We start from the raw sequence: 13,995 nt of genomic DNA, 5'->3' as shown, positions 1-13,995 counted from the left end.
TGTTTCATCATTGTCTTTCGTGAATGACATTAATTTTGATATTGTTTTTCTAATTAGATCAGATTTTTCCTTTCTTTCTTCGTCCCCGTTTTTTACCCTTTGACTTCCTGGGATAAAAAACCTATGTTACTCTTTTTTTTCTGACTGCAATCTCACCTTGTGGTAAGTGTTGCAGTCTAGCGGTAGATTCTACTTGACATTACATCGGAACCCAAAGTCGCTTAGCAATAATTAATTAAGAAACTATAAATTCCCAAATTTCCCCTGCCGAAAATCGTACCCGGAACCTCCTGCGTAGATTAACAGCGCTCATCGTTGCGCCAGTGGGTTGGTTCTTTAGTTAGAGCGTAAAGGAAGGACAAAAACAAACAAACAAGGCATTCGCATTGCCTGCATTCGCATTTATAATATAAGTAAGGACTTCCGTCTACGGTTTGTATCTTGTATCGGTTGTAGTATCGGTTTTGTAGGCTAACAAGCAATACAACTTCTTTTTTCAACTCAATCGTATTATAGCTCTCGTTAAGGCAGCGTTCGTAAGAAACCTTTTTTGTTCGTCGACCGCATTTCTCTGACTTACTTTGCAAATTTTGACGGCTGACTGACGCAGTGGCCAGCGACCCTGCTTTCTGAGTCCAAGGCTGTGGGTTCCATTCTCACAACTCGAAAATGTTTGTGTGATGAAAATACATTTTTTTCAGTGTATATGTGTTTAAATGTATATCATAAGTATTGATATAGTTTTCATAAAGATAATCATGAGTCATCTTAGTACCCATAACAATTAATATATATATATATATATATATATATATATATATATATATTTTTTTATTAATATATATACATACATTTTTAAAAGCAAGCTGTTCCCCACGGTTTTTATAACAGAAAAAAGCTACCAAATGTGCGTTCAGCTTTATGCAAACATTAAACATCACCAGCGCGATTTAGGCCAAGGTCCCTCGGAAGCAGACAACGGATTTTTCCCCGCGTTTTATTGACGAGGAAAACGTACTGAGGTAATGAAGTGGCCATTTCCTATTTTTTCTTCACATATTCGAAAGGTTTTTGGAAGAGTTTTGACGACTAAAATCAGAAAACAATCAGCCTTACCTGTTTAATGATCAACGAAATGTTTTAATGTAGAATCTGCCTTCCGAACCAGAATCACTACAAACAGACCGACTTGACGTTTTAAAAGTACTTATATTATGCCTAATTGTTAACCTTCACTGATAGGTGCCAAGTAACCTATCAGTGAAGGTTAAAAACTTAATAAAAGGTATTTTTAAACTGCCTTTATTGTCAACGTAAAGATGTCAAAGTCAAAGTCAAAGTCAAAAATATCTTTATTCAAGTAGGCCCATAGGTGGCACTTTTGATGCGTACATAAGAATTACACGGTAGTGTTATGATGGCGATAACCACATTCGTAAACTTAAAACTAAAGCTACGAGGGTTCCAAACGCGTCCTGTTCTAAGAAGAAGCCCACAACAAACTTAGCCGGGTGTTGGTTTTTTTTGTTATCACCATCTCACAATGTCATTTAAAATTATTAGAAGAGCAACCTGGTTAGAGCAATAATTCAGACCCAAGCTTTTTTATCGATAACGTAGTCCTTTATACTATAATAGGACTTTACTATAATAGGATGTAGAATCCATTTCATATTACGGCTGATCCGGCTGACTGGAATACAACTGAACTGACGGCCAGACGACTTAGACGCTTTATAAATTCAGGACCTCACTTGTTATAAGCTATAGTCTACTAACCGTAATACTAATGGACCCTTTTGAGATTGAGTTCTTATTTATTAGGTTCCTATTCAGACAGATGAAAATAAACAGCTGAGTTTGTTACTGTCCTTACGATGTTTTCGTTTACCGTTGAAGCAAGTGATATTTAATTACTTCAAACGCAAGTGACTTAAAAAGGTTATAATAAATAATAATAAATTAATAAATAAATATACTTTGGAGCTACATGGCGATGTGTGTATTATTGTAGTATATATATTTATTTTTAATTCGACTACCACGAAATAGTACTTGAATTTTTCGGGTTAATATATATATATTAACTCGAAAAATTCACAATACACATATACAACATTGGCAGCATATTAACGTCTTATAGTTGGGCACACGAGAGATGGTTACGTTACGAGGAGTATAAACCCACCACGCTGCTGATGTGGTTTGGTGATATAGAAACTTAAATATCACTACAAATCAAAGTCCCCTCGCCGCGTCTTTCTGTCTTTGTTTCGCGATAAAGTCAAATACTCCCAAATTATGCATCCCCTCATAGATTTCTACGCGGCACGATAATTTGATTGGTAGTTGTATTAATCGGTGGGGTAACTAGCATGGTCGAAGCCTCTAAACCATGGGAAGGAGACAACTATATCCCCGGGAAAGGGATAAAAAATTATCTCCTCCCACAGCTTTATCAACTCTCAGAGCACTGGCGTGTGTGGAAATGAAAATAAAAATACTACGACAAAACACACATCGCCATCTAGCCCCAAAGTAAGCGTAGCTTATGTTATGGGTACTAAGATGACAGATGTATATTTTTATGAATAAAATACATATATACTAATTATATTCCGATAAACACACAGACACTGAAAAACATTTATTTTCATCACACAAACATTTTCCAGTAGTGGGAATCGAACCCACGGCCTTGGACTCAGAAAACAGGGTCGCTGCCCACTGCGCCAGTCGGCCAGTCAGGAAATAATATCCAAATAATATATGTGTGATAATAAACGGGGATAAACTTCTCTTATTCCATGTTCGCGTGCTTTAGCAGCTGGACACGTTAATTATATCCCCTGTCGGGGATCTAATCAGGGGAAAATACAGAAATTATTTTTTTATTGGTAGAGTCACTACAAACAGACATACTTGACGTTTCAAAAGTGCTTATAAAATAGGCCTACTTGAAGTAAATGAATTTCGAATTTGAATTGCCTCTACTAGTAATCTTCTCTTTAGACAGCGCTCGCGAGTGCGCCGGGGACGTCGACAAAAACGATGAAATGATGAAAAGATGAAAGTTACAAAGAGTTCTAAATTCGGAACAAGAGTCTTAATAAAATCATAAAAGATTTCGTATTTCCGCTTACAACTCACTCTATAATTGAGTGAATGGTGACCTAGTTAAGAGGAAGATATCTGTCAAAGCCGTCTCCCCCACGAGGGTCCTGAAGTTTGAATCTCTCGGCACGGCTTGTAGAGCTTAATTACCGAGTGCGAGACTAATTATGGTGAGATACTCGCCCAGTAGGGTGACCAAATACTAGGCGAAATTACTAAACTTATGTTTTCTTTGTGTTTGTTACCGTTTGTCACTAGCGAGTTTATAATGTTATTGAATAGAAGCAGGCGTTACTTTGCGGAATTTAGGAGATTTTGACTTTGAAATGAATAATTTGTTTTGCAGTTAAGTCAACATCTCCTGAGGATGCTCCGTTTTCGGAACGAAACGTGCGTAGAGGGTACATTGCCGAAGATCTGTTTGGTGTGGCCTATAAGCATTGAATAACTTATATATACACCATACATATTCTCATGCTTTTCCCCCCTGCGTTAAGCTTAATTTTCATAATATGACAAGCGGTTACTCTTAATTTGTCTAAAGACCCCTCTTCACGTTTGCCAATATGCCAGTTGTGTGAACCAAAAACACTTTGATCTATATCGAAATTCCGACACCTCCCAAGTCTCTCACCAACGTGTAAGCAAACTCACTAAAATCTTTCAAAGTGACCACAAATATCACTTCTATATGGTAGTCTCTCGTCTTTTCCAACAAAAAGGCAAAATTAGTAAGTGCCTTAACAACTGCAAACCATTTTAAGAAGACATTAACGTACTACGTACTGATGTACGTATCATTGGTAAAAAAATTTAATAAGTGACATTAACGAACATGAAATGTGTAAACCGGTGCTCGTGAAGGAAAAACATTTCGGTTTTAGTTTTTAATCTAGTGTAAGTTGTTTGGTTGCGAGAATAAGGTGAAACACGAAGTCAACTCGATAGGCAGCGTTCGGGAAGCTTCGTGACATCTTCTTGTCATAGAAAAGTATAGTTTTCTAACAGTACGTATTGCCAGTATCGTACGTATTTATTTTGGGCTCCAAAACTATCCGATTTATGGCTAAGTATAAACCTGGAGAAGCAGTGATAGCCTAATGGGTAAGGCTTCGGATTTCCTTTCGTAGAGACCGGGTTCGAGCCCCGACACGCACGACTAACTTTTCGGAGTTATGTGCATTTTTAATTAAAGCAATTTAAATATCACTTCACTCTGTCCACCTCTAAAAATATGTCTGGAGCTTACATGAAATCATAACAAGTTCATAACGATTATAGTGTAAAATATAGAGAGATACTTGAGCTTTACAATATTATTGCAAGCAACAATCCCACGTACATGATATACTACACAATTGAGATCGTATTCTTAAGTACATAGGGATCATTATTTTGCTTCAAAGTGTATTGTTTCCGCAACAAAGATGCTGTGCACAGCTGAATCATCTTGTTGTTATTTGTGTTAACGTTAACGTAGGGCCACGGGTTTAGCCGATCGTACTAGCCGTTGAGAATCGAAATGAAATGCATAGAAATAAAACAATAATTCACTTAAAACTATAGAAGGATTGCTTCATAATTCAAGCTTATATCCTCCTCCTTAATCGTTCACTCTTGACCACTCTGGTCGTGGTTGACGATCATGCATTTTCTTTGGCTACAGCAGCCACAGCGATGCGCCTCCACTTGTTACGGTCTTCAGCGTTTCGGGAACATTGTACTATGGAGGTTTGTGTTGCAGCTTTTATTATGTCTGTAAGCTTATATGTAATTCCATTAAAACATCGCTGATGCAGGTTAGAAATTTAAAAAAAAACATCCTTAATACTTCATTAAACATTAAACTTAACACAAATCAGAGACACAAATAACACATATTTTTCTAAAGCGAACAGCTTACGTGTGGTTAACTGCCCAGTGTTGAAAAAGACGAAGGACATAACCTTTTAAGTGTCATTTTGGAGACCTACTTTTGCTGGCAGGATACAGGCGCCTTAATAATCTTCACGTAAACCGAAGCATGGCTATTGTTTGATATGGGGGTTTCCACACGCTACGGTCTTGTATCGCTCCAGCGGCTTCCTGCACCTTTATGCCGCATGAGTTCCATGGGATCTATCAAAGTCATCCTTTTCACTGAGATACTTCGTACAGCAGTTGGTACCATGGGTTCTTAGAGCTTTATGCCACTTAATTTTCGCCACTAACTGTCACATGCCAGTAACTCCGGTTCTCCTACGGATCTTGTCATAGCAGATTTGATCACGTAGAGATACTCGTAGCATATCTCCCTTGTAGCATATCTTTCTTATAAGAATCGAAAGAAAAAAATTATCGACCATTTTTTGAAGCCATAATTCCTCACTGATATTATAATTTTAAGCAAGGTTTAAGTGTTCGGACACTGAGGAATTTAGAGAGATATATGTCACCAAGTTTGCCGAACGCTCCCGAATACTAACTATACTTTTTTTTTTCAAGACAATCGGTCGACAATCTTTTGGAAAAGTTACTACAGCTAACGGCGGTAAAATATCGCCTATGCGAAAAAGTCGTGGCCTTGATATCCATCTATTATGTACGTCCGTGGAATCCCGATATCGAGTTGCAATTACTTTGGGGATATTGTTTGTTTGTATCAACACAAATAGAAGCAGAATCCAATGAATAGAATGTCTATAAATAATAAGTAGACCCTGTAGAGCTTTTCCAACAACAATATCCAATATGGAAGCTCACTTGAGTGTTTTGAAGTCAAAGATATCTAGGTCTCTTTTTTCTTCCCTTAGCATTCCCTTCCCTTAGCAAAATTGTTTACTCGCAACTATCGAGCCGTTTTCGAATGTCGAAACATGATAACAATTAAGGAAAGTTATACTAAATTTGAATAGGAACAAGTCGTTACTTCGTGGAAAAAAAAAGATCATCAATTTCCTGTGTAGTCAACATCTGAGGATGCTCCGGTATCAGAGTGAAATTTGAGAAAAAACGTATTTCAAATGCGGTGATTAAGTTTTTTTGTTAGGAGTGAGGACGAACTGAAGGTTTAGAGAAGAATTTACCAACGCATTTATTTTAAAGCATAACTCATCCGTGCCTGCAGTACTTAGTGAAACAGGCGTAATAAATATCAGTAGTACATAATATGTGAGATAACAACGAGGAGTATTATGTGAATTTTAATTACGGTTATAATTACCTATACCTAGGTGAGAACCGGACCGGTTACTGTGTTTTTTTAAACGTGTTTTTGATGAATATGTTTATGAAGATAAACTTTAAAAGCGAACGAAATCCCTACTTAATACTATAAATGTCAATATAAGTTTGTTTGTTACGCTTTCACGCAAAAACTACTAGATCAATCCTCATGAAACTTTGTACACATATTTTTGGAAGTTTTAAAAGTAATATAGGATACTTTTTATCCCGACATTTAGCTCGGTTCCTTTGGGAGAGGGGATGAGTGTTTGAAGATTTTACACCAAAACTCCGACAAATTATAACAGATTTAAATAATTATTTTCGTACTATAGAGGTTCTAATATGTGTTTAATTTTGCCCAAACTGTGGTTGGAGATAGAGGACAGAACTCCTCAGCGGACAGTAGCAAACCCCTCATTTAAGGCTTAGCGGTACTGAATACTTTAATTTTTTTTAGATCTACAACTTAATTTAATGCCACATCAAAAAATAAAATCAAACGCAGACGAAGTTGCGGGCAACAGCTAGTATTTAAATATACCAATAAATTACTCGTTAAATTAGATTTCTTAAATAAATAGGCATTTCTTGATTGATATCTGCATATCTGCTATGGGTGAGAACTCCTTTGTGAGATTGAGTATTCGCTGTTACAGCATGGTTCCTACGGTATTGTGAACCTTCCAATGCATACATTTAAACAATGTGTAAAAACATATTGACCACAGCGAGGTTACTATACATTTGATTAATTTCTTAATGACAAGATAGATTGGAAGCAGCCAGTTACGCTCTAAACTCCCGCAAGATAGAAAAATGATTGTAAATGTTATATGGGAATAGAGCAACTACTGAGTTTCTTGTCGACTCCTCTCCGAACCGGGCGTAGAGTCACTAGAAAGTGACATACTTGACGTTTTAAAAGTGCTTGTAATAACTGAATTTAGATTTTTTTTTAATTCTGATTCTCATAGGTAAACCACTCGATGAACGTGAACTATAAATCTCATGCTAAAGGTTCTCACTGTTTACTATGCTATTGCATTGATTGCAAGTTAATTGCTACCAATTGAAAAACTTAGTGGTATATCTTAGAATATCTCAAAAACTCATTAATCTTAGAGTTCGGAGACCAACCAAACCTGCTTTTAGTCAAATACTTTATTTTTTTGACGACCTTCTTAGCGAAGTGGTGATCGCTGTGGATTCAAGTGGTAGGTCCCGGTTTCGATCCCCGGCAGGGTAAATTTGGGAATTTGTAATTACTGAATTTTCTCTGGTCTGGTCTGGTGGCTTCTGCCATGGCTAGTTACCATCCTACCGACAAAGGCGTGCTGCTAAGCGATTTAGCGTTCAGGTACGATGTCGCGTAGAAACCGATTAGGCGTGGGCTTAATATAACTAGCTTACCCCTAACAGGTTGGCTCGTTACCATGTTAGACTGCATCATAACTTACCAAGAGGTGAGATTGCAGTCAAGGGCTAACTTGTAGTGGAATAAAAAAATTAAAAAAAGTAATCCAAGCTCTTTAATTTTGCGCCTTTGGGTACATTTTCATTTAGAAAAGGATTTTTTTTTTTTAATTCTGAAATATCAAATGTGTTTGTTAGCTAGTATAGTCAAACTATGTTGGAAAGATTAATATATGAGACTTTTTTTTTTAAATTTTCTTTTGACTGTTTGCGATAAACGGTTTTGGTAATCATCGCACTAGACAGTAAAAACAGACAGAAAACAGACACTGATAAAGTTAGACGGAATAATTTTATTATTATCTATTGAATGATTGAATGAATGAATGAATCAATGAATGCATGAATGAACGAATGAATGAATGAATGAATGAATACACTTTTATGGTACACCAAAGAAAAAAGTAGTTAGAGAGATATAAAAATAGAGCAAGAGAGTACAAACATAGACAATAGGTAGGTGGTGCAATAAATGAGAAATAAACATTACACAAATGTATAAACAAAAAAATAAATAAATAAATATACTACGACAATACACACATCGCCACGTAGCCCCAAAGTAAGCGTAGCTTGTGTTATGGGTACAAACATAGCTGTTGAATATTTTTATGAATATAATACATAAATACTTATAATATACATATAAACACCCAGACACTGAAAAACATTCATGCTCATCACACAAACATTTTCCAGTTGTGGGAATCGAACCCACGGCCTTGGACTCAGAAATCAGGGTCGCTGCAAACTGCGCCAATCGGCTGTCTAAAAATACACATATATATCACATATAAATACAAATAAGATATAAAAATACATTAAATAACGTTACCCATTATTATTGATGGCTTGATTATATTTTAAAATTAAAAAATGAGTATTTACTACTACGAGGTTTTACTAATAATAAATATTCAATGCTAATATTATTTAGTTCATTTTCAAATAACCAAGATAAAATTCAACTGGAAAATGAATCAAAGGGAAACCAAACATTAAAGCAATTTTGAAATGCATCATCCCACATTCTAATGATATGATCTCATTTACTGTGAGATCTATTCTTTATGTGAATAAAATCAAATAGAGAAAAAAAGTTCGAAACAAAATAGAAATAAATGAAAAAATCTTTTTCTTTTTTTTTTATATATTGGATAGAAGCAGGCGTTACTTTGAGAAAATCCATAATATATTATGAAAATAAAGTTTAATTTTCTATACTATGATTTGACTTAACAATTATTCATTGTAAAGTTAACATCTCCTGAGGAAACGTGCGTAGGATACATTGCCGAAGATCTGTTTGGTGTGGAGTATACGGATTGAAGAAATTATAAATTACACCATACAGTTTCTCCTGCTGTTCGCGCCGTATGGCAAATTAAGCTTAATTTTCATAATATTTTTCTTTATACTTTTTAAACATACCATCCATAAATATGTGCGTTTTTAATATAAGCAATATAAATATCGCTTGTTTTAACGTTGAAAGAAACCTCCGTGCCTTAGAATCCTCCATAATATTATAAATAATAAATAAATAAATATACTACGACAATACACACATCGCCATCTAGCCCCGAAGTAAGCGTAGCTTGTGTTATGGGTGCTAAGTTGCCCGATGAATATTTTTATGAATTATATAAATAAATACTTAGAAAATACATATAAACACCCAGACACTGAAAAACATTCATGCTCATCACACAAACATTTTCCATTAGTGGGAATCGAACCAACGGCCTTAGGCTCAGAAAGCAGGGTCGCTGCAAACTGCGCCAATCGGCCGTCAATATTCTCAAGGGCGTGTGGAGTTTACAAATTTCGCACTGGGCCAGCTAAGTGGACTACGGCCTAAACTCTTTTCAATTTGAAAAGACACCCGTACCTATAGTGGCCCGGTAATGGTTTGATAAAATCAAAATCAGAAGTTTAAAGAATATGTTAAAACACATTTACTACAGCGAGGTTACTATAAAATCGATGAATTTCTTAATGACAAGGTTGCTTGGAAGCATCCGACTCATCTTTCTTCTATCACAAGATAGAAAAATGAATTTTAAAATGTAAAATGCAAATTGTCTATGTTGGAAAAGAGCAACTGCTGAGTGTCTTGCCGGCTTCTTCTCGGTAGAATCTGCCTTCCGAACCGGTAGAGTCACTACACACAGACAGACTTGACGTAGAAAAGTGCTTATATTAGGCCTACTTGAAATAAATAAATACTAAATTTTGAATATTGCATCAAAAATAGATTGCAGCTTTGCATACTAAAATCGAATCAGTTCATGTCATGTGTTACAGTAAATTTAAAAAGTGGGTTAATAATTAAACTTTAGATAACTATAAATTCATGTTTTTCAGATATTATTAAATTGATTAGGATTTTTACAAATTAGATTTTTGGTTTGGTTTGGGTATTTTGATATAAATACGACTGCTTTTTCGATACACTTCAGTCCTACATGGACTCGAACGTTGCATAGATCTCCCGGTTTCATAGTCGTTATCACATCATCTCAAGCAAAGATTTTGCATCACTACAAAGATATTTGAATGGGAAACTTGAAATTGTGGTTTTTGTTCCAGTGTCCTCTCTTCCTAGTCCAACGACGGAGGAGGACGAAGATGAGGACGACACCACGCCGAGTCGCGCTGACGCGGACGACGACGGACGAGTGTATAAGAACCCGCGTAACTCGCCCTCCGCGCAGTGTCCGCGCGACGAGGAACAGGCCACGTTGCTGGTAAGTGTAAAGACCCCCGCAGCGTTGGAAGACTTTTCTCTCTTATTATAATAATATCTACAAGTTAGCCCTGAAGCGGTGATAGCCCAGTGGGTAGGAGCTCGACTTACATTTCGGGGGACCGAGTTCGAATCCCAGCACGCAACTCTAACTTATCTAAGTTATGTGCGTTTTAAGTAATTAAATACTTGCTTGAGGAAAACATCGTTCGGTGAAAGAGAACATCGTAAGGAAACCTGCATGTCTGAGATTTCTCTATAATGTTCTCAAAGGTGTGTGGAGTCCACTGGGCCTGGGCCAAGATGAAATTAGCCCTAGAGTCGAAGATGGTTGCTAACCTATCAGGAGCTTGTCAGTTATACCCCCCAACCTATACTTTCAATCGGTTTGTACGCGACATCGTACCGGAACGCTAAATCGGCTTGGCGGCACGTCTTATAGTAGTTAGGGTTGTAACTAGGTATACATTTGAATTAGTTTATTTTTTTATTAATTTACAAGTTAGCCCTTAACTGCAATCTCACTTGGGTGATAAGTGACGATGCAGTCTAAGATGGTAGCGGGCTAACTTATTAGCGAGTATGGAATTCATACTAATCGGTTTATACGCGACATCGCAACGGAACAGTAAATCGCTTAACGGTACGTCTTTGCCGGTAAATATCTTAATTACCTAAAGCCCGTTCCGATCTTAAGGGCGTACCTGTTATTTCACCAGCAACCAGCATATATATATATAAGTATATATATATATATATATATAAAAATACATAATATATGTTTAGTTTCATATATATATATATATATTTATCTTTTGCATTAATTCTTATATGTGTATGTTATACAATATAGTATAGTTTGTTATATTTATGAATTATAAATATATTATGTCTATTATTTATTTTTCTCTTTTCTTGTGTGTTTCTTGTATTGTTTCTGAATTTGTGCAATAAAGTATTCTAATTTAAAAAAAAAGCTCTACACAAGCTTGCACTTTTTGAGACCTGTTTAAGTTCCCTTTTGTCATAACCAGAGATGCAACACAACTCAGAGATAAACCTTAAACTAAAACCAAGTTTTCTGTTCTCAGGGTCAAAAGTGCCTCCGGAAGTGTTCTTCGGATGAGGACTGCAAGAGTAAAAAGAAGAAATGCCTCTGCGACGGTGCCTGCGGAATGTCCTGTATCAAACCTGGTAAGTACTTAATTATAAAAATCTGTGATCTGTATCTCGGTATCTCGGTTAACTTATACATATAGTATTTACCTTCGTATTGATTTATGCTTTGATTTACCACTGGAAAGGTACGAATCGTCTCATTTATTACTTTTGTCTGATATGTACCAAAATTATCGGAATTGAAGGATGTTTCAACTTACGTCACCACTGTTATGTATACCTCGATTTAAGCATTACCAATAATAGATTCCAGGATAGACAGACAGACTGACAGATACACGGAAAGACCAAAAATTCAATCATAATAATATATTACATAATAATATGTTACAGTAAATATATAAAGTGGGTAAATAATTAAACTTAAGATAACTATAAATTCATATTGGCAGATATTTTATTAAATTGATTAGGATTGTTACAAATTTGATTAAAAACCTGGTATTTAAATATAAATACTACTGTTTTTTCGATACAATTCAGTCCTGCGTGGACTCGAACGATATGGAATAGATTAATATAAATTTTATTGCTTTAACTGTGCACATTTTTTTGGTATTGTAAGTGGGAATAGTTCCTACAGTTTGCCACTTTCTGGCGTGCAATTTTCTTATATTATTAAGAGTTTATTTTACAAATGACTATTATCTTAACACTTAAAATTTTAAACTTTAGACACTAATTAAGAACTGTCACAAAAATATCCGTAATATTATATGCCTTACTTATTAAACAACCTATTTCCTACCTAACCTATAACCTAACCTAATTCTTAACCTATTTTAAAAAATATTTCCGTCTAATTTTTTTCCTATTAATATTAAAAATATATAAATGTGTTTTATTCATCTTCCATATTCGTATGGAAGATGAATAAAACACATTTATAATGACTATCTCCGAGTATAATGTCCTATTGATCGTGTAGGTACAATGTGAGAATGCGTTAACAATACCTGTTATGTATCAGCGTAAATCAATCGTAACCATTTTGTCCTCATTCTGTACACCCATTAACCGCTTCCCCATTATATTGATCGCAGCGCGTCAATTTAATCACAGAACGGTGGATGCTTTAATACAATTATTGACACAATGGTTTCATTTAATTATTACAAGCTTTTATTTACCTTGTTTCGTTCGAAGGTATTGCTACAGGCCAGAGTTCAGAGTCCGGAAGTGTTATAATGTCGCTTTAAACTCACGTTAACACTTCATAATCGAAATTTCTTTATTCAAGTAGGCCCGTAGGTGGCACTTTTGATGCGTACATTACATGAGAAGTACACGGTATTGAGATGATGGCGATAACTATATTCGTTAACTTAAAACTAATGCCACGAGGGTTCCCAACGTGTCCTAGTCTAAGAAAAAGCCCACAACACTTAGTTTTTTCTTTTTAGAATTTTTATTATGTAGTAAGTTATTCTTTATGGTTTTTCAAAAATTCTGACATAGCCTTGTGTCTCATTCTCGCATGGCTTCCTTTTTCTTTAAATTTTTACAATTATTTTTATTTATTTATTTATTAGCTTTTAAAGGGAAACAAACAGTACTATTACACATAACAGTAATGCCGTATTTTTATATCAAATAAACCAATGAAGTTTCCACAACTTAGGTTTTGTTTTTTTTTCATATTTCTTATTAATTCTTACGTAGGTTCGTTTATGCCATCTTTTGGTAATTCTAGAATATTCCTACTGTAGTAAAAAAAACAATTTATGTTTTATTTGATATAATATGATATAAAATTTTATTTTGACCTCGTTCAAACCGTACGTGCTTATCGACTAATGAACTAGCTGGATGCATTATTAATTTTTGAATTAAATTAATTATATTGCGTTGCTAATAGAGGCTTTATCTCATAACTAGTTGCTGCCCGCGACTTCATCCACATTTGTTTTTATATTTAAAGCAACGTAGGAACAGTTTATTTGAGAGACTAAACTGGTATGTTTGCGGTCTCAGACCCCGTACCTAGGAGAGCACGTATACTGTCTGTCCCAGTTATTATCATTTAATTGTGGTAAAAGTCGTGAGAACCCACCAAGCCGCATTGGAGCAGCGTGGGGGGTCTATGTTCTAAAACCGCGTCTCCTACGAGAGAAGGGGCCTATGCCCAGCAGTGGGACGTTAATAGAATAAATAAATATACCAAAGTATGTACTTAACAATCTAGCCCCAAAGTAAGCGTAGCTTGTGTTATGGGTGCTAAGATAACCGATGAATATTTTTAAGAATAATATAAATAAATACTTATAATGTAC

General features: G+C 35.4%; 1 protein-coding gene across 1 annotated transcript in view; it reads left to right on the top strand.

The window, feature by feature from the left end:
- The window catches only part of LOC120624450, a 149,839-nt gene that overhangs the window by 60,078 nt on the left and 75,766 nt on the right, over positions 1 to 13,995 (top strand). The window contains exons 2-3 of the mRNA XM_039891000.1: positions 10,387 to 10,544; positions 11,635 to 11,737. Coding sequence (XP_039746934.1) covers positions 10,387 to 10,544; positions 11,635 to 11,737 — 261 coding nt within the window. The remainder of the gene's footprint in view (positions 1 to 10,386; positions 10,545 to 11,634; positions 11,738 to 13,995) is intronic.

This window comes from Pararge aegeria, chromosome 1, assembly GCF_905163445.1.
Source record: "Pararge aegeria chromosome 1, ilParAegt1.1, whole genome shotgun sequence".
Lineage (NCBI taxonomy): Eukaryota > Metazoa > Arthropoda > Insecta > Lepidoptera > Nymphalidae > Pararge > Pararge aegeria.
Note: the sequence above shows the minus strand (reverse complement) of the source record. Positions and strands in the feature narration are given on the sequence as shown.